The sequence below is a fragment of the Cygnus atratus genome, chromosome 1, assembly GCF_013377495.2.
Source record: "Cygnus atratus isolate AKBS03 ecotype Queensland, Australia chromosome 1, CAtr_DNAZoo_HiC_assembly, whole genome shotgun sequence".
Classification (NCBI taxonomy): Eukaryota; Metazoa; Chordata; class Aves; order Anseriformes; family Anatidae; genus Cygnus; species Cygnus atratus.
In genome coordinates this window covers 6,427,710-6,454,826 of record NC_066362.1, presented here as the reverse complement: position 1 = coordinate 6,454,826, position 27,117 = coordinate 6,427,710, and the positions used below count along the sequence as shown (strand labels likewise).

At 42.2% G+C, this 27,117-nt stretch overlaps 1 protein-coding gene and 2 long non-coding RNA genes across 3 annotated transcripts; 2 read left to right on the top strand and 1 right to left on the bottom strand.

Annotated features, from left to right (window-relative positions):
* The first annotated feature begins 6,293 nt into the window (after positions 1-6,293).
* LOC118249486 (uncharacterized) lies at positions 6,294-7,433 on the top strand. Its single transcript, XR_004779103.1, has 3 exons — positions 6,294-6,411; positions 6,490-6,553; positions 6,676-7,433. It is a non-coding gene; the product is annotated as an uncharacterized LOC118249486 (long non-coding RNA).
* Positions 7,434-16,137: 8,704 nt separating this feature from the next.
* ECHDC3 (enoyl-CoA hydratase domain containing 3) lies at positions 16,138-24,305 on the bottom strand. The gene is given in 6 exon segments (XM_035549493.2): positions 16,138-16,829; positions 18,396-18,421; positions 18,424-18,595; positions 21,303-21,400; positions 23,619-23,740; positions 23,989-24,305. Coding segments are annotated over 6 exon segments (879 nt in total). The 5' UTR covers positions 24,120-24,305; the 3' UTR covers positions 16,138-16,499.
* A 450-nt stretch (positions 24,306-24,755) lies between these two features.
* LOC118249484 (uncharacterized) lies at positions 24,756-26,449 on the top strand. Its single transcript, XR_004779102.1, has 2 exons — positions 24,756-25,012; positions 26,110-26,449. It is a non-coding gene; the product is annotated as an uncharacterized LOC118249484 (long non-coding RNA).
* Positions 26,450-27,117: the final 668 nt, after the last annotated feature.

Genomic DNA, 27,117 nt, shown 5'->3' with positions numbered 1-27,117 from the left:
ATCTAGTTAGCATTCATTGTTACTCGTGTTTGCAATCAGTGATCCCACAGGAGATATGTTTCACAACTCTTTTATACAACTTTTCCTAAAGATCGTCCATGTCCTTGTTTTCGGCAAGGCACTCCTGGCTAGTGCCAGGACTTGGTGCCCCAGCACACTTTCCTTTTCGGTGCCTAGCTGCCAGGATGGAGTCCAAACAGCAAGATAAACTTGCAGTGGTAAATTTGGGGATTTGTCTGTGAATCAGCAGCAGACTGACATCCCAGCCCAGATGTCACTGCTGCCTCAGTTGTGCCACTTCAGTGGCTTTTGTGCACTTTTGTGGTCAGGTCTGGGTAGTGATCCAGATTAAATTTTTTATTTTTTATTTGGGGGGACGGGATCTCTTTATTTATTTATTTATTTATTAGATAATTTTGCATTTGATTTAGAGCATCATTGGACAAAATCCCTTCGGGTTGAGGGAGACAAATAGCAACCTCTGAAGCCAGATCCTCTGCCATGGGGACAGGAATGTGGAAATCCAGAAATGGTGATCCAGGCTGCAAAAGGACTAAAAAGCACGAACTTTCTCAAAAGATGGAAGGTCTCAAATCCCATCCTTCTCTGAGCTGCAGAGGGCAACTCCCTTTCCTTCCCCAGGTGATCGGGGTATGTGTGTGGAAAGTGAGAGATGAGTTTGAATGGTCTGAAGGTTAAGGGACAACTGAGCCTCCCAGCCTGACGCTTCCTAGACAAGCATCTGAGATACCATCACTAGCTGTAAAAATGGCCAAGACAGGATCTGTGAGAGCAGAGGCAGCCAGCATTTATTAGGCATTCTCTAGGAATGCCTTTAGCAGTTAGTCCTATTTGGGATTAATCCAGAAGAGTACCTGATTTTTGAGGGATGCTCTAGCTTAACTGGAAAGTAGCCCTGAAGGTGCAGTGGCCAGTGCCATTCTGTACCTGCACAGAAGCAGAACTGGAGGCATTGAGAGCTTTGGTTCTCTCCAGCCAAGCTTCGCTGTCGTCTTTTCGTCTCCAGGATCCCCAGATTGACCCCTGCCTCCTTCTCTCTTCAGTACCTTATCCCTTTCCTGCGTGGCTGAGGCTGTATCTCTGTCCAGAGGCCATTCCTTCTGCCTCCTCCATGTCACCCCCACTGCTTCTTGACCCGCTGTTTTTCTCCAGAGCTCCCCGTGCTGCCTTCCGGCTCCATCAAACCGTTCCCTTCTTGTCCCTCTTCCATGCCGCTGGCTCCAGATACACTGAGCCTGATCTGATAGGCACGCTAGTAAGTTGTCTAGCAAGTTGGACTTAATTTCTTTCCTTAGCTTCCTTTTGATGTTGGTGCATCTCACTGGTGAGACTAGATTTGCAGGTATGAGGAGAAGTCTGCAGAGGAAGGAGTTACCCAGGGAGCTGTGCCATCCCTGGGGTTTTTTGTAGTTCAGTGGGAGGGGAGAGAAAGGGGAGCTGGGGGGCGTTTTGGGAGTTCGGTACCTCGGTTGCACTTAAATTTTAATTTAGGCACCTAAATCCTTTATTGGTCTAGTTGTTAATCCTTCCCTTCAGCAGATCCTGCTCTTTGAGCAAATTCTTCCCTTTCCTATAGGCTTCTATAGCATTAATGCTGTAGAACAACCTAACAGCCGTTCTTTGCTTTCTGCTACGAAAAATCTGTTTTCTGACATTTTCTGATAGTTTGTTCTCCCATACCTCCCAATGAGCATAGACAACTAGATATTTTCCGGAGTCAGCAGATCTGAAATGGATGCGACTTACTGTGGGGAATGGAAGAATACGCCACGGACCTGAGCTTAATATTAATCATATTATTTCCAAAGGGGAGGAATGCAAATAAAATTAAAGACATTGAATGATTTATTCTAAAAGCGCATAAAATACATACACTCAGAAAAACAAAACAAAACAACAACTAAATTTATTTATTTATTTATTTATTTAGATTTCTGTTTTGATTCCTGTTCAGACTGCAAGTTAATTCTCCTAATGGCCCTCCATTGGCCCATAACACGAGTCTGGATGAGCTTAATTCCAGTTCCCAAGGACAGAGTGTCCTGTGGCACGGTGAGCTGTGTTTTGCACTTGAGCTGTATTTTCTGTTTCAGCAGAACTGAATGATTTGTGGAGAAGGGCAGCATGGAGGGATTCCTTGTGTTTGAGAGAAGGGCTTGTCATTGTTATCTGTGATGTTCTCTAACTGTTCTGGAAAGGGATTCTGCCTGTTTTTTTTTTTTTTAATTTTTTTTTTGGTAGGGCTGTGGGCTCTGCCCAGAGTCAACTTTAAAGTCAGTGGAGCAAATCCTGGTAATTTCATTAGGAGCTGAATCAGGCCTTTACTGGATCAAGAAAAGGGTTTAGATCTCTGTAGGAGAATGTAAGTGGACTTTAGACATTTAAATTTCTTCTGCAATCCAAACAATGTCTACTTATCAGCCAACTAAACCTGCATCTGCCTTATCTCTGTAGGTGCCTGTTTGATCTGAAAGTTTGCTGGTTGCACATTCTGTCTGAGGTGAACAGAAAATGTCAGCACAAACTTCACCTTGTTCAACATCACGGCTTGCAGATTTTTTCTCCTCAGTGTAATTCAGGCTCAAAGTGCCCAAAATGTGTTCAGGGGTACGTGGTATTATTTACTTCTGAACGGGGTTTCAACACACTGTACCTTCACAGAAATCAGGCTGGTGGATAACCTTCGTGGGTCAGAAAGTGAGAGCGCAGATAAAAGCTTGTAATCAAGATTTTACAGTAAGATGAAAGGAAGAAAGAAGGATGGAAATCCTCATCCCTAGACCTTCAAGGACAAATCGTATATTTTACATCACCATCAACGGATAAAAAAAATTCCCCATCGTGGCAGTCCTCTAATACCTTGGGACAAGGCTATTAGAGGATAATCCTAGCCTAAAACACAACCCTATGCTGAAGCATTGGTTCTCCTAATGCTGCAGGATACAATTACAGAACAAGGCCTGGAAACCACAGCCTTTGTTCTGCCTTATTGCTTAATTGTTTAATGAAGTATTCACTTCATCTAAGTGAGTGCTTTGTAATTTTGAAGTTGCATGCAGCTGGCAGTGGCAATAAGCAAAGAACTGGCTTTTTTACAGAATAATTTGTTCTCTTGGTAAAAGAAGGAACCATTAAAGATACCTGGCTCTGATAGTAAATAATCTGAGAGATCTCCACCTAAAAGGGAAATCTCACCCTTAAAAATGAGGAAAGAAAGGTCATTTGTTACTGCTTTTTTTTTCTTTTTTTTTTTTTCCTACCCTCTTCCCCTTGTTGCTGATCCTGCACTAGCAGCTCAGTTCCTAAGGTCAGGACACTGCTGCGACTTGAACTTCTAACACTGGAATGGGAGAGACATTGCTGACCAAAAAGAAAAAAAAAAAAATGTAGGCACATCAAGACGAGTGCAATATTCGGGCCTGTATCAGTCACCATAAATAAACACAAAATAACATTTTAAAAAGTGTATTTTAAACTCTTTTATGTGTTTTCAGAGAAAAGCAGTAGCACAGTTCTACTCTTGAAGGTATCCCTGTGCTCAGATTATGGTGTCAGACCCCAGCTCCCAAGGTCAGCAAAGACTTCGTTTCCCTACTGGCTACTGCTAGGCACCTCCCAACACTTCAGGTGTTTTAGCTCACTCTTTTGAAGTATTTATTTTATTTCTCTTTATGAAGTATTTATTTCTCTTTATTTCTCTTTACGAACTGCAGGAGGAACTTAGACCCTTAGCTCTGGGGTTGGATTCCATTTTTGGCCAGACACCAGATACCAGGAGATTTGCAATAGACAGCTGAGAGAATGTGACTCTGGGAACAGGAGAAAATCATGTGAATTCTGAAGCTTTCTTGAACTCCAGCAATGCAGGGTCTCTTGCAAATGCTCAATACTGAAGTAACATTACCAGTCTTTAATATAGAGTTTTTCTTTAATAGCTATAAAAGTGTTTTGTGAATAATATTAATACGAAGAACAGGTGAGGTCACCTGTGCACCAATCCCTTCCTCTCCTGCCAGCCCTGCCTCTTGGGAGGTCATGTCTGTGAATATTTTGCTAGTTCTCAAAAGGAAGAACGCTTCTTCATTGAAATCGCATTTCTAGAGGAAAATAGCAATGGAAGGGGTAAATTACAGGTTGTTCTCTTGTTGCTTTCCACACAGACTCTGCTGTACGTGCCATTGTGAAATCCATGGATGACAGGAAGGAAGCCACCGTGCAGCGTCCCTGGGAGCATCAACAAGCGGTGGGGTGCAGGGTACCTGCGTGCGCATGGTAGATACACGTGGATATAGCTTATGCACTGCTCTTGGCCCAAAAGGGGTGACAAATGCATGACTTCTAGTGACTGTCTCGATTTAAAGAGAAGTACAGTGCAAACTTTTTGTTTGTCTGGACGCTTTGTAACTTGTTTTCATGAATCTTCTATTCTCAACATCATTTAACAAACTATTACACGCCTTTTAATAAATTATAGTCATTGACCTTGCTGAGGGCAGGATTTTAATTCAGGCAGTAAAGAATCTGTCCTCCAGGCATGAATGTTCAAGATCACAACAGCGTCAGAGCTAACATCAATTCAAGGACCAGCAGGACCCAAACTGGCTTACAGCCATCTTTTGTACCTTTACAGTGCTGACCGGTTCCCGCCTGTGCCAGCGTACGGAGGCCTCCCTATTTTGCTTTATCTGCGCTCACTCCAAGCTGCCTCTGTAGTCTGTTCTTGCAGCTGGAAGAGGTAAGGCATAGGAAGCCCCTGTTTACATTGCTTTGCCTTTAAGGACATACCTGCCAGCTCTTCTGCAGGGAGTTTCCTGCAGAAGGAGCTGCACGGAGGCAAAGCACTGACTCATGCCTGCGAGAGACACCTCCTGGAAGGGCTGGCATGGAATAGCCACAGGCCCTTCGTGAATCAGTCCTGAGCAGTCTCATTAGCACCTGATTTCTTAATCGTATCCCTTATATACTTCTGCTAGCAGCTATTTTTGTATCCTCTGTGCAACTACCACATTAACAGGGACTCTCTGTCCACATGAAAGAATATATTTTTAACCTATATGGAAATGTTTGCGTACACTTTTGTATAAACCCTTAAAGAAGAAAGTTTTTTAAGAAAAAAAAAAGTCTGCTAAAACCAGATGTTCCCTTTCCCAAAAAAAACCCTTTTCCAAAAAAAACCCTAAATTTTACCTTCTTTGAAGAAAAGATTTTGAAAAGGTTGCAAAAATATTTAACACCTTTTTTGATTAAAATACTATCTTGCCAGGTGTGGTTATTAGAGCTGCTTATCACTCTTACATAACATTTGTGGGTTTTTGTTTCAAAGTTTCAATTGCTTGCTTTTAGTGTTATTACTGGCTGTGGCTCAATTTCTGTGGTTACAGCTCGCCATAATCTGAAATGGTTTCTGCCCGGCTTACGCTGCCACGCTGAGTCAGAGAAGGATCAGAAGTGGCAGGGAGGAAAACGAAAGAGGGCACAGATCACTTGTGCCTCAGCTGGGTAGAAGCACAATTGTACGACGGGGCTGAAGGTTGTCCAGTGGAAAAGGCATTGAATCACGACTGGCAGAGATGACTCTGCTCTGAGTGGAGTCTTGGCAGCAAAAAAGTGACGAAGCAGCATCTCAATTACATCTTCCACTTGGTCTGCTGCTGAGAATTATCCAGAAGCTGCCTGGCACAAAGCTAACGTAACCTCTACCCCGTTGCCTCTGGCTGCTGGAGGTTTAGGCTGGGTTGGACCCCACTTGTCGCCCTGTGCTCTTATCAGTGTGCTTGTTGACCTAGCTGTGCTCACTGCATTCCACAGCTGATCATTCAATATTGTTTATTTGAATTCCTCTGCGGGTTCAGCATGGCCTGATACGCTCACTGTTTTGTGCTTGAAGCAGTTACAGGCTTCCCTCACTGTGGTGGCTTTGAACAATGTAATTGCTCCCCATCCTTTTCCTACGGTGTGGGAATCGAGGGAGGACTGGTTAATTCATGCTGGTAACCAGTGTTCCCTGAAATTCCAAGTATTATTAATGGTATCGGTATGGTTGGTCATGCTTTCTTGCTTTTCATGAAGCCAGAAGTAAAACTGAAGCTCAGATAAAGAGAATCTTGGCATTCCTATTCTGTAATATTTACTACAGTCGAATGATTGCCATTGCAGAGTCTTGCAAAGCATTCACCGGCCCTGAGGGGTGGAACAACTCGGCAGAATATCTGCATTACAACCGGAATATTATTGCTGCTGGGAGAGGACTTGAGGGAATATTTTTCCTTTTCAACAGCTGCTGTGCCTCGGCGTGCGCAGTCCATCTGGACTAACACCTTCAGCAGTTCTCCTCTCTGCCTGGCAGACTGGCCCAGCGGTGTGACAAGCCTCTTAGTTCACCACGGAGCCGTGAGTAACACAGCTGATTGGTTTTTATCATTCACTGTTCCCAGTGTGTCACAGACCAGTCCGTAACTTCCTTTACAGGTGGGGAAGTTGAGTCACGGAGAGATGATGTCCTGGAGGTCACCTGTTAAGCAGGGTGGAAAAGGTGAGAAGGAGAAGCTGGCTGGCTGAGCTCTGGCTGGGAGACCCATGCTCTGATTGCTACCTCTTACTGAAATCTGAGGTATGGTGGTCACACTCTGCTTGCCTCGTCTGCCTGGCTTGCAGGTCCAGTCTGCTGGGAGGTCTTTGCAAGTCTCTTGTTCTCTCCAGAACCTCCTAACAATCTACAGAACCTCATTTGGATCTAAAATAAAACTGTCCAGAAAGCCAGAACAGTCAGGCCTTCGGAAACTGTGCTCTGCTGAATGGTCCATGTCCCCAGACACGTGTATCTCTCACAGGTGTTTTCGTTAGAGCAGAACAAGGTGTCCTCTTGCTTCCAAAAATCTGAGAATTTGGTACCAAGAAGCTCATCGTGACTATGAGATCGCAATTGGTCCTCCAGCATAATCGATGTGGGTTCAAAGACAGGGGCTGCAGTGAAAGTGGAACAGAAGAGAATTTAGAGCCGTGGCTGGCATGACTTTGGGAGCGCTTTCTCACACGTGTTACAACTCAGAGAGCTGCGTGATTGAACCAAGGGCTCCTTCCCCCTGAGCAGTCAAGTAGAAACACGACATTGGCAGCATTGGTAACAGAATAACCGGGAATTGCTTCAAGATCTGAGCTGTTATTGCCCTCTGCTGACCGTTTGCTATATAGTGCCAGCACTTTATTTTCCGCTAAGGTGCAAAGATTTCCGAGAATCTGTAGTAAACTGAAGGAGCCTCTCTTGGACAGCGAATTATTATTATTATTATTTGTTTCATATTTGGCTTCTCACTGTTGTAACTGGGTACATATCACTCAGTCCTCATCACAGGTGAGTCCAATCTGAGCAGTTGTGCCATGGCCCTGGCTGCTCACATAGCGACAACCAATTTTCCTCTGCAGAGCTTTCAGTCTACAGAGACGAGACAGGAAAAGGACAGGAAAAAAAGAATGATCAGCCCCATTATGTATAGTTGCTGAGGTACTGAAAGATCTAGCTGAGCTCATGAAAAGGGGCAGCTCTGTTACCCTGCTTGGAAGCTGTTGTCAGATGTATTCAAAGCAGAAATAAACTACAAGTTCTGACTGCAAGGAGAATGGATCACACACTGTTGGCATCTTTTTTTTTCTTTTTTCTTTTTCTTTTCTTTTTTCCTTTTTCCTTCTTTTTTTTTTTTTTTCCCCTCTTCACAAGGTTAGATATTTTCTTAGCTCAACCAAAGTCGCGATTCAGTCAAGTACCAGTTAGAGGTAAACAGGCCAAGAAGCAATAAATAGGAGGCTGGAGCAGTCACATTTCTTGGGCATTAGCTTGCTGAGGGTCACATTGGAGTTTTGTGAGAAAGCCAGGAAGTGAATCTTTTTTTTGTTGTTGTTGTTCTTGTCCAGGGCTGTAAAAACATTTTTTTCCTCTTCTTTATGTTTCAGAATCATCTAACAAATGGCTTGTAAAAATGTATTTAAATGTTATAGTGATGAACAGGGCAGAAAGATCTTGGACTTTTAAAAAAGATTTCTTTAGCCTGTGAATTGCTACTGAGCTGTTCACCAGGACTTTTGCTGTGGTAAATTTACTCTTTGGATTTTGCTTCTTTAGTAGTTATGAGTGGGTAACTGAATAAATTGGTGTTGTATTTCAGCCATCAAGCGCCTCAGACAGGTTTCAGGCTGTCCATTGAAATATTACTGGATTGCCTACTCTGAATAAATGCTGACATGAAAAACCACTAAAAGCATACAGGTCTATCCACAGACGGCACACAAAGAGGATGGTTGTCTTCCACAACTTCCATTTTACCACACTAAATACATTGTTTATTTCTTTGTTTGTTTTTACAGTCTGTGTTAGAGGATAAGTCTACTCTTGCTGCCAGACAAATGCTATTCCCTAACTCACACTGGAGGGGCTTCTAATTTTAGCAATTAAGACCACAGTTTCCAAGCCCAAATATGGAGAGGAGACATTAAAATTTCAATTTCTGAACTGTAGTGGTGTTACTATAGGGTATAGCAATAATAATAGTGATGATAATAACAATAATAGTTACAATAATTAATAGTAACATCAGGCCAATGAATAAGGGGCTGATTGTCCTTGCTTGAATATTCTTGCTGGTCCCATTGAAAAAGGGGTAAACTAGGTTAGTTTTCCAGTCCTCTGCATTGGTGGTCTGGATAAGTGGTATAATATGGAAATAGCACAGAAAAGACACTGTAGAAAAGCTTACAGGCAGCACTGAGTGGGAAATGTAGCAGGGACCACCTGTTTAAATGGAAGGATGATTGTGGGAAAAGAATTGTAGGGGCTAGGGAAAACAGAGTAGGAAGAAAAACCTCTGGGAATGGGAAGTGGAGACAGGAAGAGAAAGGTACTGTGGAGGCACACTGCAGGGTAAGTGAGAGAGAGTATTCACCAGGAAGTGAAGGTGATAAATCCACCTAGTCATTAACGAAGTCTAATGTAGTAATGCCATTATGTTTTGCTGTGTGCACCCTCCACACTAGGAAAAATCCACAATGAAGCTTGGAAAACTCTGCTGGTGCTAGACAGGAGAGAATAGGCAGGTAGTATGTGGTGAGTACCTTACTGTGCAGATATATCCCAGCGCACTGAGCCTGTGCTGTGAATACAGCCCATGCCTTGGCCCATTGCTTGAGTTGGAAAAAAATGTTTTTTTTACCATCCATATCCTTCCAGCTGAGTAAACTGTGGTGTAGAAATCCAGAGTCGTTTCCCTGCCCCCCAGCATTTCTCCTGCATGGACTTCTTTCAGAGAGCCAAATTCTCTCATTACTCTGCTCTTTCATTTGTTACACCTTTCATTTTTTACAATTTTCCATTGAAACCACTCCCCCACTCCAGTATTTATGGCACTGTCACCAATTCTTAAACTGCGATACGTGGTATTTTGTAAAGCTTTCCAGATTTGTGTACTTTTTAAGAGTCTTGGCATTCATTAAAAGTTACCCAGCTAAAGAGGGAGAGAAAAAAAAAGGACAAAATGTTTTGAGTTTTCACTAATGACTCAAAAACAAAAAGCAAGAAAAAGTACACTCATTTAAAAATATTTTTCATCTCATCTAGTGAGGTCTTGAGAAGGAAGGGAGACTAACTCATAAATATGGGCCATGACTGTGTTTATACTGTATCCTAATGCTCAGAATAGTCTTTTGTTATGGGCTTGACTCCCTTAAACAACAGATGATAAATTTTTAATGTCATGAAAGGTATGTTTCATTAAACAGGTATAAGAATCAAAATAGTCATATTTAGACTGAAGGCCACATAAGGAGAATGATTTCATGTATTCGTTTCCTTTCTCCTTTCCCCCATGTTCTTTATATCTCTTACCAATTCTTCATTGCTTCTTTACAGAAGTATCATTCAGTGTCCATAATGAGAGTGATTTTGGGCCAGGAAGTGGAGAACACCGGAGCAGGTATATAGCACATTATCCTTGATGGGGGAGAGTTGACAAAGAAAACACTGATCTTTCCAAAAATGATTTCATCTGCCGTAATTGTTTATAGGAGGACAGGTCTGGAACAAAACCTGACTGCCACTTTGGAAGACCTAACGCCTCCTCTGTAATCAGCAGCTGAGGCAGCCTGAATGTCTTCTGTTGCAGTTAATTTGTCCTTAAAAACTCCTTCAGAAAGCAGACTATGGCTGGAGCTTCTGTTCTCTTAAACATGACCCATTACATCAGACCTCACTGACATATGGCTCTAATAAGCCAAGCTGCAGATAATCTGAGGTGTTGCCATCCATACCTGTCCTGCCTTTTCCAGGGGTGACTTTCCTTCAACAGAACTGGTGAAAGACATCAATACCTATACCTGTGTTAAGTCCAACATGTTAACTTCACTGCTGTGGAAGTTAGTTTAAAACGTTTGGTTACGATTTGACCTAGGCTACAGGAATGTTTCTTATTTTCAGTTAACTCCAGGGCATTAAAAGTTTCAGTCTAGACAGCCTGAAAACTCTGTCCTACCTAATGGGGAAAAGGTAGGCTCCCTTTTACTAAATAGCTACAACAAAACTATGTTAAAATATCCAGGTGTCTGTGTTGCTGGCCTGCACAAGTCATGAATCATGATTCCAAAACCTATGAAGCTGGCTTAAACTTTAGTAGTAGATATTTGCTATTTCATCATCTGGTTTTGTTTTCCATTTTTTCTCTATCACAACCATAATCAATAAAAAACCACAGTAGCCCTGTGATGCTCCCATTATCGTGACTTCAGAATCCAAATATTTAATAGTGGTATTCACATTTTAAAAGTCAGAGAGTGAAAATCATTACAGTTGGTTCAGGGATGATTTTCCCCTTTCTAAATACACTGTGGTATTAGGGGTACAGATCTACCGTTTTCTTTTTATAAAAGCTATAGGATTGAAAAAAAAAAAAAAGAAAAAAGCCTAACACTGACAGTAAGAAGCCATGAAATAGTAGGTCAGTGGAGACTGAGAAAGGTATAGCTCTAATGCCTTTGTGCCCTTTGTGAGTCTCCTTCAAAAATGTGTAAAACAGGATGGGGACGCATTACTCAGTGGCTAAATTCAGAATTAGTATGATCGAGGTGCAATGCCATTCAAATCAAGAAAAATGAATCCTACTCATTGCAGTATGAGTTTGTCCTATGGCTTGAGGTCTTCATGGAAATCTAACCATTTGTCTATTCTCCTTATAGCTTAGAGGAGGCAGCCAGCATTTCCTTGAAATTATTTTAATGTAGAATTATTAAAACATTTTGCAGCTACAGAGATAGATGGGTTTTACATAAAATCTCTGCTCTTTGTAGCAACCCGATGTGATATTGAGCAAGATAATGGTCAGAAAGAACACTGCCAGGCTCCTAATGAGAAACTGTTGACAGTAAAATTACCCCAACATTCATCAAAAAGCCAATAAATGTCAAGCATGGGGCCTTTGATGCAGTGGCTCATAATTCCTGTTCAGAAGCCTTTGCAGGCTTTTCAGGGCACGTGACCATGCCGCATTTCTGCTGATTTTACTGAAACCTTTGTTGCTGAAGAAGTACAAGGAGCAGCTGTTCACGTTCTGGATGCCATTGTTCCAGTGCCACTGGCTTACTGTGAGACCTCAAACAGAGCACGTCTGGCATCAATTTCCCCATCTGGAGTACAGGAATCACCATATAGGAATTACCCAAAGGCAATTCTGTACAGGACACGGTGCTGCCATCCAAATGCTCAGAAATCATGAGCTGGACCACAAAAACTATGATCTCGACTTTTGCCAATGAGTCAGTCATCCACGTTTTTGTGCCTTTGTAGCACACGTTCTCAAGCTCTCTCCTCCACAGGAACAGAAGGTTTCTTCAAACCAACACCAAACCAATTCTCAGTCAGCCAAATTCTGGGCCGGGCTGCCTTGAGAAAACCACATGAAGCTCATGCAAAATTCCCAAATGAGACTGTCTCCCATTCTGTTCTTTGGCTCTGTTGAACGTGAAAGTTATAAACACCTTGCCCAACTCCTGAGTCCTCTGCCCAACTGCCTCTTCAGCATATATCCCCAAAATGATGCGATGAGGGACAATATTGACTAGTCCATGAATTAGGAACAACCTTGTGCTGTGTTTATTCTACCTATCTCTGCACCCTGGCTTGTCCGCCTTGTTCATGAGAGGATCGCATCCTCCAGATTTTGCCTAAGGATCTTTTCTAAAATTTCCACGTAAAGACTGAAAGGACTTTTTATAAGGCCTCTGCTTCACTGACACTTTGAGGTCAGTGGATGGTTCATTACGTTCATCCAGGCAATTCCTCGCTTGCATTTTCTCTACATTTCCATACTAGCTGCTCCCAGAAAACCTGTACCTTTCTGTCATTTGCAGGGATGAGCTGCATCCCAGAGGCTCTGCGCAGATGGAGTCATACTTAGTTTACAGAGAAGCCTGAGTGCATGCCACATGCTATTAGGGTCACTTGAAACTAGGCTAATTACCTGGCAGACCGCTGCAGAGCAGACTCTTTAATAGAAATGAGTGGGTGACAAGGGCTAGACTCCTTGCTATTTCAGGACAGACTGTCCCTTAGGCAGCAGATAGCCACAGCGGTAAGGCTCCCAGTCTATCATTTGGTTTGTTGTTTCTTGGCTCTGGAACTTAATTAACAATTCTGGAACTGTTCGGTTTCCCAGGAGTGGCCTGTAAATCTGTTAAATTAAACAGTAAAGGCAGATGTGGGGAAAAAAAATTACAAGTCAGAAATGAAAAATGATGTTGCTTTGTCAATCCAAAGGGGCCAGTGCGGGAATGTTCCAAAGCCTTCTGAAGCTCTTCTCTGTCTAGCAGTTCACGCAAGAGGGAAATATTCCTACCATTTTGGGAACTGATGATCACTAATTACATAATTACGTTATTGCACAAAATAGTAGAAACGAATACTGTGGAAGCTGAGTTAAAATGCACTAATAAATATTTTTTCCCTTAAAGATCAGGAAGGTACAACACAACCATTTGTTGTATCTCATAATATACCAGTGAATTAGACTGGAAAAGACCACAACCCTAGAAAAGCAGTATTCTTAAGGACCTGACCTCAGCCATCTACAGCTCTGTGCTTCCTCAACTCCCACGGATTTGACTCGTGGAGGAGCTTGAGGCATTGTTTGGTATTTTACATGGAAAGCCAATGATAAGGTAACACTGCTACCCTCTGCGTATCTTCTAAATAACCAGTACACCATTTCCGATAGTTAATTTCTCTCCCATCACCATTTTGTCTTGTTAAAGCATGCCTGTTCTTAATTTTACATAGCACTGCTCACTTCAAATAACGCTAAGGATACCTACATGCCTTTGTAACACTAGTCTCATGAGGCCATTCAAATCCAACAAATCGATGCGCAGGAATAACAAGACCAGATTCAATTCCATTTCAGTAAGAATTATTTCAAATAAAGTAATTATTCTTTAAAAATACAGAATTTTTCCTCAAAACTTATAACCGTCAATTAACGGCAACGAAAACCCTGCCTTTTGTAGATGGCAATCGATTGCAGGAGAATTTCTAAATATCTGAAAGAATGTGCTCATCTAAACTGTCATTCATGTTTTAAGATGGCCAGTGAAACCATTTTATTACTGCATTTAGTTGAAAAGAGCACTGTTCTGCAAAAATCAGATAATGTACTTATTCCTAAAAGCCTGGAACAAAAGAGCCAGTAGAGATTTGCTGAGTAGTTGCAAGCTAGCCATTAAATATAAATATTTTTAAAAACAATTTACTCTTTCCTAATGCTTTTAGAGCAGCATGGGGGAACACAGTGTAAGTGCAACATCTTACTGTATTGAAAAGGACATGATGAAGGTTACTGGGCTCCAGGTTTAACCCTTTTATCTCTTAACTGTTGTGGTTTATTGCAACAGGCAGCTAAGCACCACACCGGGGTGCTGAAACCAGGACAACTGTTCATAACATTTTCTTACCAATATAAACTGTAAGTCTATATAAAACATATCAACTTTCTTAGTGATTACAATGGAGTTTTATATTTTTAAAACAACTATTCCCAACGATCTGCATTTTTCAAATTCCCTTAGAAACAAACTATTTGTAATGGTGAATTGAAGTTCAAGTTTCTCAAATTAAAAATAGCAGCAGAATTGGAAATTGCTTTCTTTTCATCCTGACTATCCGTTGTGGACAGAAGAGAGAAGTGCTTTGTGGGGGTGTATACACAGAAGCGATGAGTATTTATATCACTAGTTTGAATAAAAATGTGTAAGTCAGTTAGAAAAGAGGTATCTTTGGTAACCAAACTAGCCAGGTATGGTTTCCTAGTAATAAGGGCTAACAGCATTTGCCTCTTACTTTGGAAGCAAAGTGTCATTCAACCCACAGATCCCAGCAGCAGGGTATGAGTAGAGCCTGCTGCTGCTCTACGGGAGGCAGACTGGCTGAACTATGAGACCTCTTCAGCAAGGAGACACTACCGAAAACAGCCTTTGCAAGAAGATCCTCGTGCTCAGGTCAGTTTGAAGCAGACTGGCTACAGCTACATTGTATAGCACTTGACCTGGGTTTCCTCTAGCTCCATATGGCAACTTTGTGGCCCAAACCCAAAATTGCTGACTTTCCATTGTGGCAGTGTTTCAGTTCACAGCGCCTGGAGAAACAGGCAGGCCTGCCAGGAGGATGTTTTTTAGCCTGATGCCGGGGATGCTCAGGAGTGGTGGGCAAGGCTTACAGGGTTAGCATCAGGGCATTGGGAAGGGCAGAGGCAGCCAAAGCTGCTGTGGACACATCCATGCTGGCTAGGAGGAGCGATCAGCCCCTGGAAAGAACCATCCCAGAACTTTACTGGCTATGTCACTCACTCCAGAGAACTGAGAAACGAACTGACACGTGTACGGACAGGGAACCCAGCACATAGGAGTAAACACACCGTAACAACCTCCCTGTTGATTCATACTCCCACATCACTAACACACCCTCGGCAAATTTGCAGGTGATCCTGAACTGGGGAAACGGCTGACATATTGAGTGGCTCGTCTTCAATCCAGAGTGACTGTGAGAAGAATTGCACCCAGGGAAGAGTGACACCAAGCACCAGAGCCAGCTAGGGACTGACAGGCAGAGCAGCAGTCTGCTGAAACCCAGCTTACCGTGGATGCCCAGCTGAGTATGAGCCAGCAGTGCACTCTCATCTCAAATGAGACAAAATGCATGGTGAGCAATACCGACTGGCTCAAAGTGGCCAGCAGATGGAAGGAATATTTTATTCCCCTCTCCTCAGCACCGGTGAGGCCATATTTGGAATACAGTACTCTTTTGGCACAGCCAGTGCAAAAGGGATGTTGAGAAACTGGAACTCGTCCACCAGAGAGTTGATTATCTAGAGAATGTGACCTACAAGGAGAGCTGAGGAAGCTGGACGTGTTTAAAACGTCAGGCACAGAGGAGCCTAGTGTGATCTAAGGGCAGCATGTGACTGCTTGAAGAGGCATACAAAGATGATGAAGTTTTCTTAGTAATGTCAGATAATGCAACAGGGCAATGGCTGAAAAAGTGCTGCTCTGAGGCTCAGACCAGAGCCTCAGAGTTAAGATTTTATTTTTTTCACCAGAAACGTTGCACAGACTACCTAGAAGAGCAGCTGAATCCCTGTTGTTGGAAGATTTCAACACCTTAAATCCAAGGCTGACCTCTTCCAGTGTTGGTAAAGACCAGCTCCGAGCACAAAGTCAGCCTTACGTGCCCAAGATTCTGTGATAAACTGAAGACACATAGCCCAAAAATTATGACTGGGTCCGAACATTGCCAGGTGAGTCTCTGCTGAAGCCTGCAGGCAGTGGTTTTTGCGGTGTGCCCTTTGTGGAAACCAAACACCCCAAGCCAGGCTTAGCCTCCCTGGAGTCAACAGCAAAATCCTCTAGGTCTGGAAGAGGCAAGTGCTAATTTGAACTGATGGTGAAACAACTGGATTTGCTGAGGGAGACAAACTAATAATGCACACAGTTCATAAGCAGGTGTATTCATAACGATGAATGGGCTAGTCTTACAGGCTTTTGTCTGTAACACACTGAACTGCATTGGAACATAAGTACTCCACCACCTCTGGAATGTGTCCAAACCCTTTAATTCTCTATTAATAACAACCAGAACTAGGGAGACAGGTACTAAACGGGGTGATCCGAGTTCTCTCCCAGTCCATGTGATTCCATACGTAATCTGGGACATATCAACCTGATTTTTGTAGCACAGCATTCCTTCTGAAACCACAGAAAAGATTCATTGCTGAAAAAAACATATATTTGGTTTGATTTTTCTTAAAATTTGTTATATATACTTAGAAATAATTTATTGTGGCTTTGGCATAGGTATGATAAGAAATTTAACTTTCAGAAAGAACAGAAATAGAGTTCCCAAAGGCAACTGTGTGAAGAATCACGAAGCACAGCTACGCTTAGCTTAGAAACAGTACTCATTTCTTCTCATCCTGAGAATGTGACCAGACAGGCTTACGTTTCTGAATAAAGGCTTCAATGCCTTCCTGCCCATCCCTCAAAGTCAAATTGTCTACCATGACCTGAGAGGTTATTTTGTAAGCAGTATCAAGGTCTTGTGCCATCTGTCTGTAGAAGGTGGCTTTCCCCAGTGCCAGGACGGATTTGCTGCTTTTGCATATCTTGCGAGAGATTCTCATGGTCTCTTCTTCTAGCTTGTCTTCTGGTACCACCTTGCTGACAAGCCCGTGCATTAAGGCTTCGTGGGCAGAAAGAGGTTCACCCGTGAAAAGCATCTCTAATGCCACCTGAACAAGAAAAGACATCACATTAAGTCAATTCCACTGCTGTATCGCTTTTGTTTGTCTGGGGAATTTCAGTCTCCTCATTCAAGTACGAGTTACTCCTTTGGCAAATTTAAGATTTAAATCTGGCTCCTTAAACGGCCAAGGAAATATTAAGAGGTTTCTACACGAAAAGGAGTGGGTCTAGAGCTGGCCTTTTTTCAGACCTGCCCACTGACTGCAGCTGTCCTAGCTTAATGCTTCTGTTGTTTCTTTGCCTTTTTTTTTTCCCCAGAAGCCCAGAATCTCTAGTGATTGCAGTAGGAATCAAGAGAGATGTGGATGGTCCACAAAGTAAAATAACTGAACTCTGTATTTTAAGCAGAGCTTGGAATAATAAATAAACAAACACCTAATAAGTCAATGCGCAGTTTTTGAAAATACCTTAGTTTAAGTTTGGTCTGGGTGTTTTTAAGTGTGTCCTTCTTACAGCTCCATCTACTTCAGTCTCCTGTTGCACTCAGCATCTTGTGCTTGAGGTTTGAAATTAAAATATCTCCCAAGTGCTCACTGACCACTCAGTGTTATTTATCAATGAGATTTTTTTCCACGACTCTTCATGCAATTGACTGATGCCCAGAATCGTAAGAGCTGATTATCCTTTTGGTATCTTTGCTTTGGTAGCTACCAACAATGGCAGCATTTCATTTGATAAACGGTAAAATCAGCGATCCTGAGCACTGTAGGGAACACACCTGCTACTTTGAAGAGTGGCACAGAGAAAACCACATTCCACAAATTTTAAAATGGTAATTGTAAAAGTCATAAATACTAATTTAGAAACAGTTATAACTGCACACTGTAGTACAGTTAAAAAACAACAACAAAACACACAAGTTGTATTTGAACTTGATAGTCATACAAGATAGGAAATTTAAATTTGAAGATTTTATCCAGCAATTGGACTTGTCCTTACATCTCAGGAGAACCCTGCTGGGCTTGGAGAGCCTGTCCACACAAATCTAACAGGATCACAACTTAACATTTCTTTTCTCAGTTCTGGAGGCTTTACAAGTCATCCTACTGCTTATGCAGTGAGAAATGTGTAGTAACAATCAGTAGGACACAAACCAGGAAGAAGGTACGGGAGGGTTTTAGACGCTATTTAGAGCATCTTGATCTAAACGCAGGCGGATCGTGCTGGTAGTGAAATGTCACTGCCTGGCCAGAATTGATACCTCGGTGGAATTGATATCCTGAGCTTGCAGGGGTTTCTCATCGGGGGAGGACATCACTGTCTAAAGCACAGAGCTGTCTGTCGGAAAGCAGAGGGCTCACTGAGCTGGCGTGCTGCTGATATGAGTTCCTGCTGATTGGAATCAGATCAGTAGGAAGCTGCTTTCCCTAAGCAGAGGTCGTCCCGTTATTACTTTTCCCCCAGTCCAAAGTGTTATGAAGACGTCTTTGTCAATGAAATATTTTGCATGTTGTACTGCAGGAAGATGAAGTTAAGGCAATGGCACTAAAACTCCTAGCAAGGGGAACCTACAAATTGCAAAATTAAAAAGAGTGCCTGCAAAGGAAGCCTACCTTTCTTGGAAGAGATCTGCCAAGGCCACAGCTGGTGTGGAGCAAAACAATCCGATGTTTACTCCAGGAGTAGCAAATTGAGATTTCTCACTCGCCACCGCAATGTCACAGCTTGCCACTAGCTGACAGCCTGCTGCTGTAGCCAAGCCATTTACTTGGGCAATCACCGGTACTGGAAGTTTCTGGATTAAAGTCATAACCTGCATGCACAGGGGAAAGTGGTCGGTTAGTCCCTGAAGTTACGTCGTGGCTGTTCTAAAGCTTGCACCTGCTTCACAGGCCTGGTATCACGGTGTGCACTTTCCAGTTTCATAGACTGGAGTTTAAGTCCTCTCTGCAGAACCTGCTTTAGCGCTTTAATGCACAAAACCACTGCTGTTCCAGTCGCTGCTCAGCTCTATGTAGCCAATTACGTAGGTTTATGTAGCCAATTTTTCCTATTGGTGTTAGACTTAGGATGGGTAAACACTCCTGTGCTTTCACTCTTGTAGCTTTCAGAGGTGGGACATCCAGCTTTAGACAGGTGAAGTTAAGAAAGACATATTTGTCTAGCTCTTCTAACTCAGGTTCTCCTTAAATACAGTAGGGATCATCAAACTAACCTAACTTTAATACTTCCAGATAGAAAATGCTATTTAACTAATTCCTGTCATTATCTAGATTTTAAAAATTATCACATTAGCACAGCGTAGCAAGGTAACAAATTTTAATTTTCTATTTCAATTTCTCCAGTAGATGAAGCCTAGCAAATGTTATGTCACTTGGTGAAGTTACCTAAATTCAGTTGTGAATTTGTCTTTGTCTCACGTTTCCTTTGTTTAAAAACACATTTTCAGTGCATTTTGAGAAGCAGACAACTAAAGAGTAACGGTATGTGCATGTGTGCAGAGAAACAAGTAAAATACTCTTTCTAGTCATAAAAATTCAAAGTTAAATGGTAAAATGAAATGATATGGTAAAATGAAATGGTAAATGAAAAAAATAAAAGCCCAGTACCCATGGTTCTGTACCTGAAAAGCCTCTGAGGAAGTGATGTTTCTAGCTGTCGCACACTCCTGTGTGGAGAGTTCTCAGTTCTCAGATAAAGCTAGCAATACTATATAATGCAGTATTATAGGCATGGAGAAACAGAGGCACAGCAGCTGAAATGACGTGCATATGGTTACCAGTCACAGACAAATGTCAAAGCCAAAGCTCCTGAAAACCAGCCCAGTGCTCTGGACCCCCCTAGTGCAGGACGTAAACATGTTATTTAGGGTAGGATCCATTCTGCTTAACTTAGGATCCCAAATAAAGACTAAATTTCTTTCTCTATTTCTGTTTGCTTATAAAATGCCATTAATGTTTATGAGCAAGCCCGTACGGGGATACTAGTGAGCTGTGTTTTACAAGAAACTTAAATCCCTTTGAGATACTCAGGTAGAGGTTGTGAAGTACTATTATCACTATCATCATAAAACAGATTACATCAAAATGTCATTTCACCTCTTACGTTTCTTCCTGAACTTGCTTTGCCAGTTTCCCAGAATCATTTAGGTTGGCAGTAACCTTTTGAGATCATCGAGTTCAACGCACCCTACTCAGGTAGAGCAGGCTGTCCAGGGCAGTACCCAGCTGGATTTGGAATAGCTCCATGTCTCCAAATTTCATGGTCTCAGGAATATTTATCTGAAATAGGTATTTGTAATAATGCTCCCTTACTAAACTTATTATACAGTAGGGCACCATTCTCAGAAAGATAGCTAGGCATGTTTTTAGCTCTATACATGGATATTCTGTTATATTTATTTTGCTTTTTCTCTTTATAAAAGCAAAGATTAGCTCGCTATACTTATCATAAATCCTGAATATACAGCTCCAGAACTAGAGATACATACAGGACAATTTAAATTCTTCTGGTCCTTGAAGTGAGAAATTTACCAACTCTTGATTTCATGCTACATGCATGAAATAAGGTTTTTTTTTTCTTTCTTTCTTTCTTTCTTTTTCGTCTGATCCTTCCTATTCTGTGACTGAAAAGCTGTATGGTTCAGTTTTCCACTGACAATATACTGGTATTCTGCCCCACAACTGCAAAATCAATATTAAACTATTGGTTCCTAAACTATTGGACCTTGACTCCTTTCTGATGAAGGGACTAACTTGTCATTGAGTCATATTTGTGCTTAGCTCTTTGTAGACAGCATACCAAGATGAAATACAGACAAAGCTGCAAGGATGATTGCTATGTCTTATACCAAAGGGCCTTCAGTAGTAACCTTCACTCCATGGCTTTCACAGCATTAAATATTAGCAATGTTAGCTTGACAACGTGTTTAGAGATCATTATTTCTTCTGGAGGAACTAGAACAAAAGGTTTCAATTTTTTTTTGTGGTCACACTAAGCAGGATTAGGGGGTCAAATTCTAATGCCATTAAAATCAAAGGGGTTTTTGCCATTCCCTCTAAAGGCTCCAGGAACCACTTTAACATCCCAACCTTCAGGTCTGTGCTTCTGCAATAAGAATGAGATCTTGTATGGTCTGCTGACTGGGCAACCAGAGTCAGAGATGTATTCAGATCTTACTTTCACATTGTCTACTTGATGTTTAAGCTGGTCTTCAGTTATTAGCTAGATGCTGGGAAAGATCCTTTGACCACAAGTGGTATGAAGTTGGTTATCCCTGGATTTCTAGGAAAGATATTGCCCAAATATTCAGCTGCAAGGAGAACTCGATAAAATAAGGAACACGCCATGACTTCACCCAGTAGGAAACATGCACGCTGGCATTCTAGAATTTTTATTTGCACATAGAGAAACCCAGGGAAAACATAAGTTCACCAGGATCAGGTGTTAACTTAAACCAGTATCACTGCTTGCTCTTAAAACCAGGCAAAAGGGGGTGGCACTTAAGAAGAACTGCTTACCTCTGCACATACTGCAAATACTTGGGAGTGATGCTTCACATCATCTTCACTTGACAGTTCCTTTAAATCATGGCCAGAACAAAATACAGGGCCTTCAGCTGCAAAGAATTTCATGAAAAGTCAGTCTGAGCTAATCAAGAAACCAAGTGGTGTATTAATACCCCATTTAAAGGTATAAAGGTGTCAGTGATCAAAAAGAAGTAGATTGGAGAGGGAGTCTTATGCTCAGTTCCTAAATATTGCCTTGAGCTTTGTAATACCTTTAAATTGCTGCAATAAATGATTTAACCACACTAATGCCAATAAATATTTCAAAGGCTGTTTTACTTCCACTCCAAGTTAACTCAGTTAAAAATAAGGCTCTTTACAGCTCTCAGCCCAGTCTCTTTTATGATATAGTACTGAACTGCTCTTTGGTACAGTGTAAACTAGTTGGCTGCAGTGACAATGGACTGCTCTGTTCTCAGACTAACAAATATGGTTATTCCCTATTTATTGTACACTAATGATTAACTTTTACAAAATAAGTAACAAGAATTTTGTGTTGTGGTATTTAAGACAACAATGGAAAAAAATGTTCTGCTAGAGAAGAACCAGAAGGGCTGTTATGGCCTCTGTTCCTCCGCTGCTAACACTCATCTAAGGAATCCCAAAAAGCTTCTCCAGGGTTTGGGTAGAAAAAGAGCAAGATTCTGTAGGTCTAAATTCTGGATTTGCTTTCCTCAAGTGGCATCTAAGATCAAAACATGCTCTATTGATACACTATCTCTACAACAGTTTTCCTTCCTCGTGAGACATATGCCGTAAAAATAAACCAATCTGAAGCTTTTTAATCCTTCAGATCTCCTCAGATATTTGCATGGGTACGATATTTCCATCTACAGCTATGAAGCCACCACCTTAGCTATGCATTTGCTTCTTATGAATCAGCTTATGAATCAGTCTGTCTAGCAATAACCACACACCAGCAATCAGCTCACTGGATCAGCAATACATTATCTGGAAATTTAATCACATCTGCATTTGCGCCTCATTGAAGGAGAATCCACTGTAAAGTCTGTGTTAAAGATTCAAAGCATCCCCTGACAAGTCTTTTTCTTGAGATTTCTTGTTTTGCATTTCATTCAGCAACGGAATTGGAAATCAGCAGGAACATGCAATTTATTTTTAAACTGAAAAACAAACAGGCAAGAAAAATAAAACAACCAAACTGTATTCACAAACTCCCAGAGCACTGCATTCTCAAAAGTAACCTGAAGCATCTTACAAAATTTGTAACTGCTATTTGAAATATTGAATATATATATTTGTCGTCCCTGTAAAGTTAACTTATTTCCACTCTCATGTGCATGCACACTTATACATGAGCAATGTTCTCCTCTCAGTACAGGAAATCTCAGCATTCAAAATTATTAAACCTATTTCTCCAAGATGTTTGGAAGGAGAACAGGGGAAGATTATCTTAAAATGACAGAGGAAAGAAAATGGCTTAAGAACATCTCAACTTTTATTATCTTTAAGAACTCTACAGGTTAATATCTAAATGGAAGAAAGTCTCTGAGAGATAAAGTTTTATATTTGCAAGTTACAGGTGACTGCAGTATCAATATTATAGACTCTTCTTCATTGGAGAGTTTTAGAAACAGTTTTGACAAACCAGTGGCAAAAATAACAGTCTGATCCTGGCTTAGAGTGGGGGAACAGAGCACAAGGAACCCTTTGAACCCTGTTTACTACAATCTGTACCTGCCACTGAAGGCAACAAAAGTCATACAAGCTCAGCCTGTTTCTGCATGAAAACCATTACCTAGGAGTGTTTGTTCTTTAGTGTAATGACTATCAGGACCTGGATTTATTGTTTGAGCTACTGTTCATATGTAGTTTTAAAAACAATTATTTCACTTACTGCTTACTTTTACAAAAGGAAAATGAAAGCTTATCAACTCTGTAAACACACCAGGCAACCTGACTGAAATACTAACATTTCGAATACTGTTTCAACAACCTTAGATGTGTTAATTATCAACAGAAATATAACAGAACCTAGTCAATTATTAAGGCTGGTTTCAAGAATGAGGAATTAAGTATATGAAAGCGGAAAGCAGGATGAATATAAAAGGGCAGCGAGGTCTGAGTGGGGAAGGCTCATGTGTGATACTGTTTACGTTCCTGGCAGGCTGTAAGAAAACAGTATGCAAGTTCCTTCCTGCCCCGTTTTCGATAATTCAGTGATATTCTGAGCTTTAAGCTCCATATTATCCTGTTTCTGCTTATTCTCTCAGCCACTCCTTCTCTTCTGTGGAGTGAGGGCCGTACCTGAAATGATGATAACGCGGAGCTCTTTGCTTTTGATGTCGTGCAGCAGGTCCTCCTTCAGCGCCTGCAGCATGGAGAGGGACAGGGCGTTTCTCTTCTTGGGGTTGTTCAAGACAATGTTTCTGCAAAAAGCCGTTAAATACAGAGGGTTACCGCAAGGCAGAAACAAACACAAAACAACGAGCAAACATTCAAAACGAATGATGAACCCCGCATGTCCTAAGTGTGTACACGGGAACTCCGCGAGACTCCGCGCTGCGACCACAGCCTTCCCCCCGAGGCCCGGCTCTCAGAGCCCCCCCCCGGTTTCCACCCACCCGCTCTCAGAGCCCCCCCCATTTTCTCCCGATTCCGTCTCCCCCCAGCTCACCGGACCCCCTCGGCCTGCCGCCTCAGGGTGAGCTTCTGCGGCGGGGCCGCGCTGCTGCTGCTGCTGCAGGCTGCGGCCACAGGCCCGGCCAGGCGCCGCCTCAGCCTCCACAGCCTGGCGGCGGCCGCCATCGCTGCCCGGCTCGTTACTGACCCCTAGCCCGGCTCCTGCCCGGCCTGGAGCTGAGCCCCGGAGGCCTCAGGGCGGGCTGGCAGTTCGGGGAAGCCGGCCCTGGTCGCTTGTCCCGCGGGGAAGCGGCTTGACCGGGCTCGGTGCGAGCCCCCCCACCCCGCTGGGCTGGGCTTGGCCGGGCTGGTTGGTGAATAATGAGTGAAATGTCTGGCTGGAATGTGTCCCCCCTGGAGCCTCAGAAAGGGGAGATGTGCCCTGCTTTGGGGTTTCACCGAGCAGGGAGGCTGAGGGCTGCTCAGGAAGGGATGAGCCGTGTTCCCTCCTGAGGCGTGAGGGGACAGAGTAAAACCCTATGCACCTTCCCCTGCCGCCCTCAGCTATTCAGTTCTCCAGCCGAAAAAACAGATTTCCCCAATGTGTTGACTCCCAGATGAATAAAAAGGGGAAAACGAGAAAGAAAAGTGGGAAATTAAATGCAGTGTGTGTGAAAGGGACCAAATAAATGCCATGGTTCCACCAAGGAACAGACTAATGTGCGTTACAATATACAGCTCATCAGTTCGTCACTGCATCTTGCATGTAAAGATTTGGAAGACATATGTTGTACTGTGCTCTTCTATGCTGCAGATGTTAATCACTCCCTCTTTGAAACTGAGGACTGCAAGACAAGCGAAATATCTTCTCCAAGATTAGCCCGCACATTACTAACACAATCTGGAGTATGGTCCACCTCCTCACTTTGAATAACCCACTAGATATATTCTTCTGAATGAAGTGACAGATATGGGACTGAGAAGGGACTGGGATTATCGATGTGTGATAAAACCACTGGGACTTCCTTGGACACTCTCGTCTTGGAAGACCTGAGTGGGAAGGTGGCATTCATTAATGGGTATGTTGGGGGTGTTGGAGGGCCAGGGGTACTAGAAAATACTGGCATTTTCACTACATTTTCTACATTTGCATTTATGGCCATGGGATGAAGATTAGGACTATGCTGAGAAAACTTGTGACACTTAACTTGGAATATATCATTAACACAAAAGACAATTGTGTTGTACAGAAAGAATGAGATTGCTTTGAGGCCTAGAGTAATTGGCATGGGATGAAATTCAGTGCTACAGGGTTTGGGGTCATATACTTGGGAACTAGTATCATCTTTCATTCAGTGGTTGTGGAGAAGCACTTAGGTGTCCTAATTGGTTCCACAGTCATTCTGCAATCTGTATGGTGCATCCAAGAAACAAAAAGGGAAATGAGATTTTAAGAGGTTTGATTCGAAGCATTTTAGGGACATATAGGTAAATGTATATTCACAGCTTGTTTTGATTATTGCATATGCTTCTGCTCATCCATGTTCAAGAAGCCAAACAGAAGGAGGTGCAGAGAGAATAGAGTCGAGTGGAGACTCTCTGTTATGAGGTATGAAAACAGTGGTTTTTTTTTAAGTCCAGCAAAACAGCTGAAAGAACACAGGGCTGCTCTCTCCACAGGGTGGGCATTTTGCAATCTGAGAAGGCAAGAAGCTATGCAAGATGGAGAACTATGCTGACACTATAGGAAGTGGCTGTAAACTGAACATGAACATATTTGAGCTAGAAATTAAGGAGCAGAGTTACAGCTATCAGAGGACTCAGACTGTGAAACAGACCTGCAATGGAAGCTACATTGATATATATATATACATATATTTTTTTTTTCCCTAAAATGGAGTTCAGCAGGCTTCTGAAAAAGGTTTTAGGATGCACTTTCTTAGGTTATCAGAGAGATGGATTTGGGGAGGTGGACCCCTTTCTTTCTGTCTTTCTGCTGAACCCCAAAGCTCTCCTTTGCCACTTCTTAGTGCTATGCATAGTAAATCTTTCTAGTCTGAGAAATGTGCAACTCCCTGCAGACCCTGATTACTTAAAATAGGTCTTCCAAAAAATGTTGCTTTGCAATATAACCTCTCACATTTCTTTCATGTTGCTTTTCTCTGTTTACTCGCAGGAGTGATGACCTCTCTTTCTTCACACCTGGCTCAGGCAGTCCTCCTGGGAAAGAAGCAGCTGTGTGGATGAGGCAGCTAGCAAACAATCTCATCTGCCATGGGATGCTGACAAGCTTGAGGACTGAGCAGCGCTGTTCAAGGAGATGCAGGGTGCCCCAGTTGTGATTCCCTTGTCGTCCTTCCTTGTCACATCTTCTCATCGCGTATCCTTTCCTAAAAGCTAGTGGAAGGTATTAGTAATTCAAATGTTTTGTGCACAAGTGAATCTTCATTGTTTGTGCTCCATTTTCTGTCAGAGCCATAGGCACTGTAAAATAAAATAGATATATGTCCAGCAGATGTTCTCTGTAAATGTAAATCTGTGTTCCTGCTTCCTTATCTCCCCATTGATGGGCTTTGTGGCTCTACTGTAATAGAAATAGTGGTATGTACATTTTATAAATGTTGAAGGACACTGATAGATCTGAGAGCTAGGTCTGGACTTGACTTTCCCCATTTGCGTATTAGCATCTTCATATGGTTTGTGCTTCATGATCATTCACTGAAAAGTTCTTCCAAATTTTACTTTAATATGTGAGGAATCTGTGGCAAAAAGTGCCCATTTAGAACACCAGATCATTCTAAATTGATCACAGCAGTTCTCAGAGTTCTTGCTTGGCACGGCAAAGGCCAACACACAGAGAACATGACATGTTCCAGCTCTGGGAGGAGTTCACATTTCCCTGCAACACTGGCCAGCAACCTCTTTCAATCTGTATGTCTTCAAAGTTGGTATTGTGAGTTGCAGTCTTTTTTTTTTTTTTTTCTTTTCTTCCAGTTCCCTCTCTTACTACATCTTGTTGTTCTCTCCATTTCCAATTAAATATATTTTTCGGTCTTCTCAAAATAGCTTGTTTTTAATATAGCATTTCCAGCTCCCTGGAAATTCTGTTCTTTTTCACTTTGATTGACAGCCTCATGTTTCCTTTCACACCCTCCTCCATCACAGATTTTTTTTTTGGCTGCAG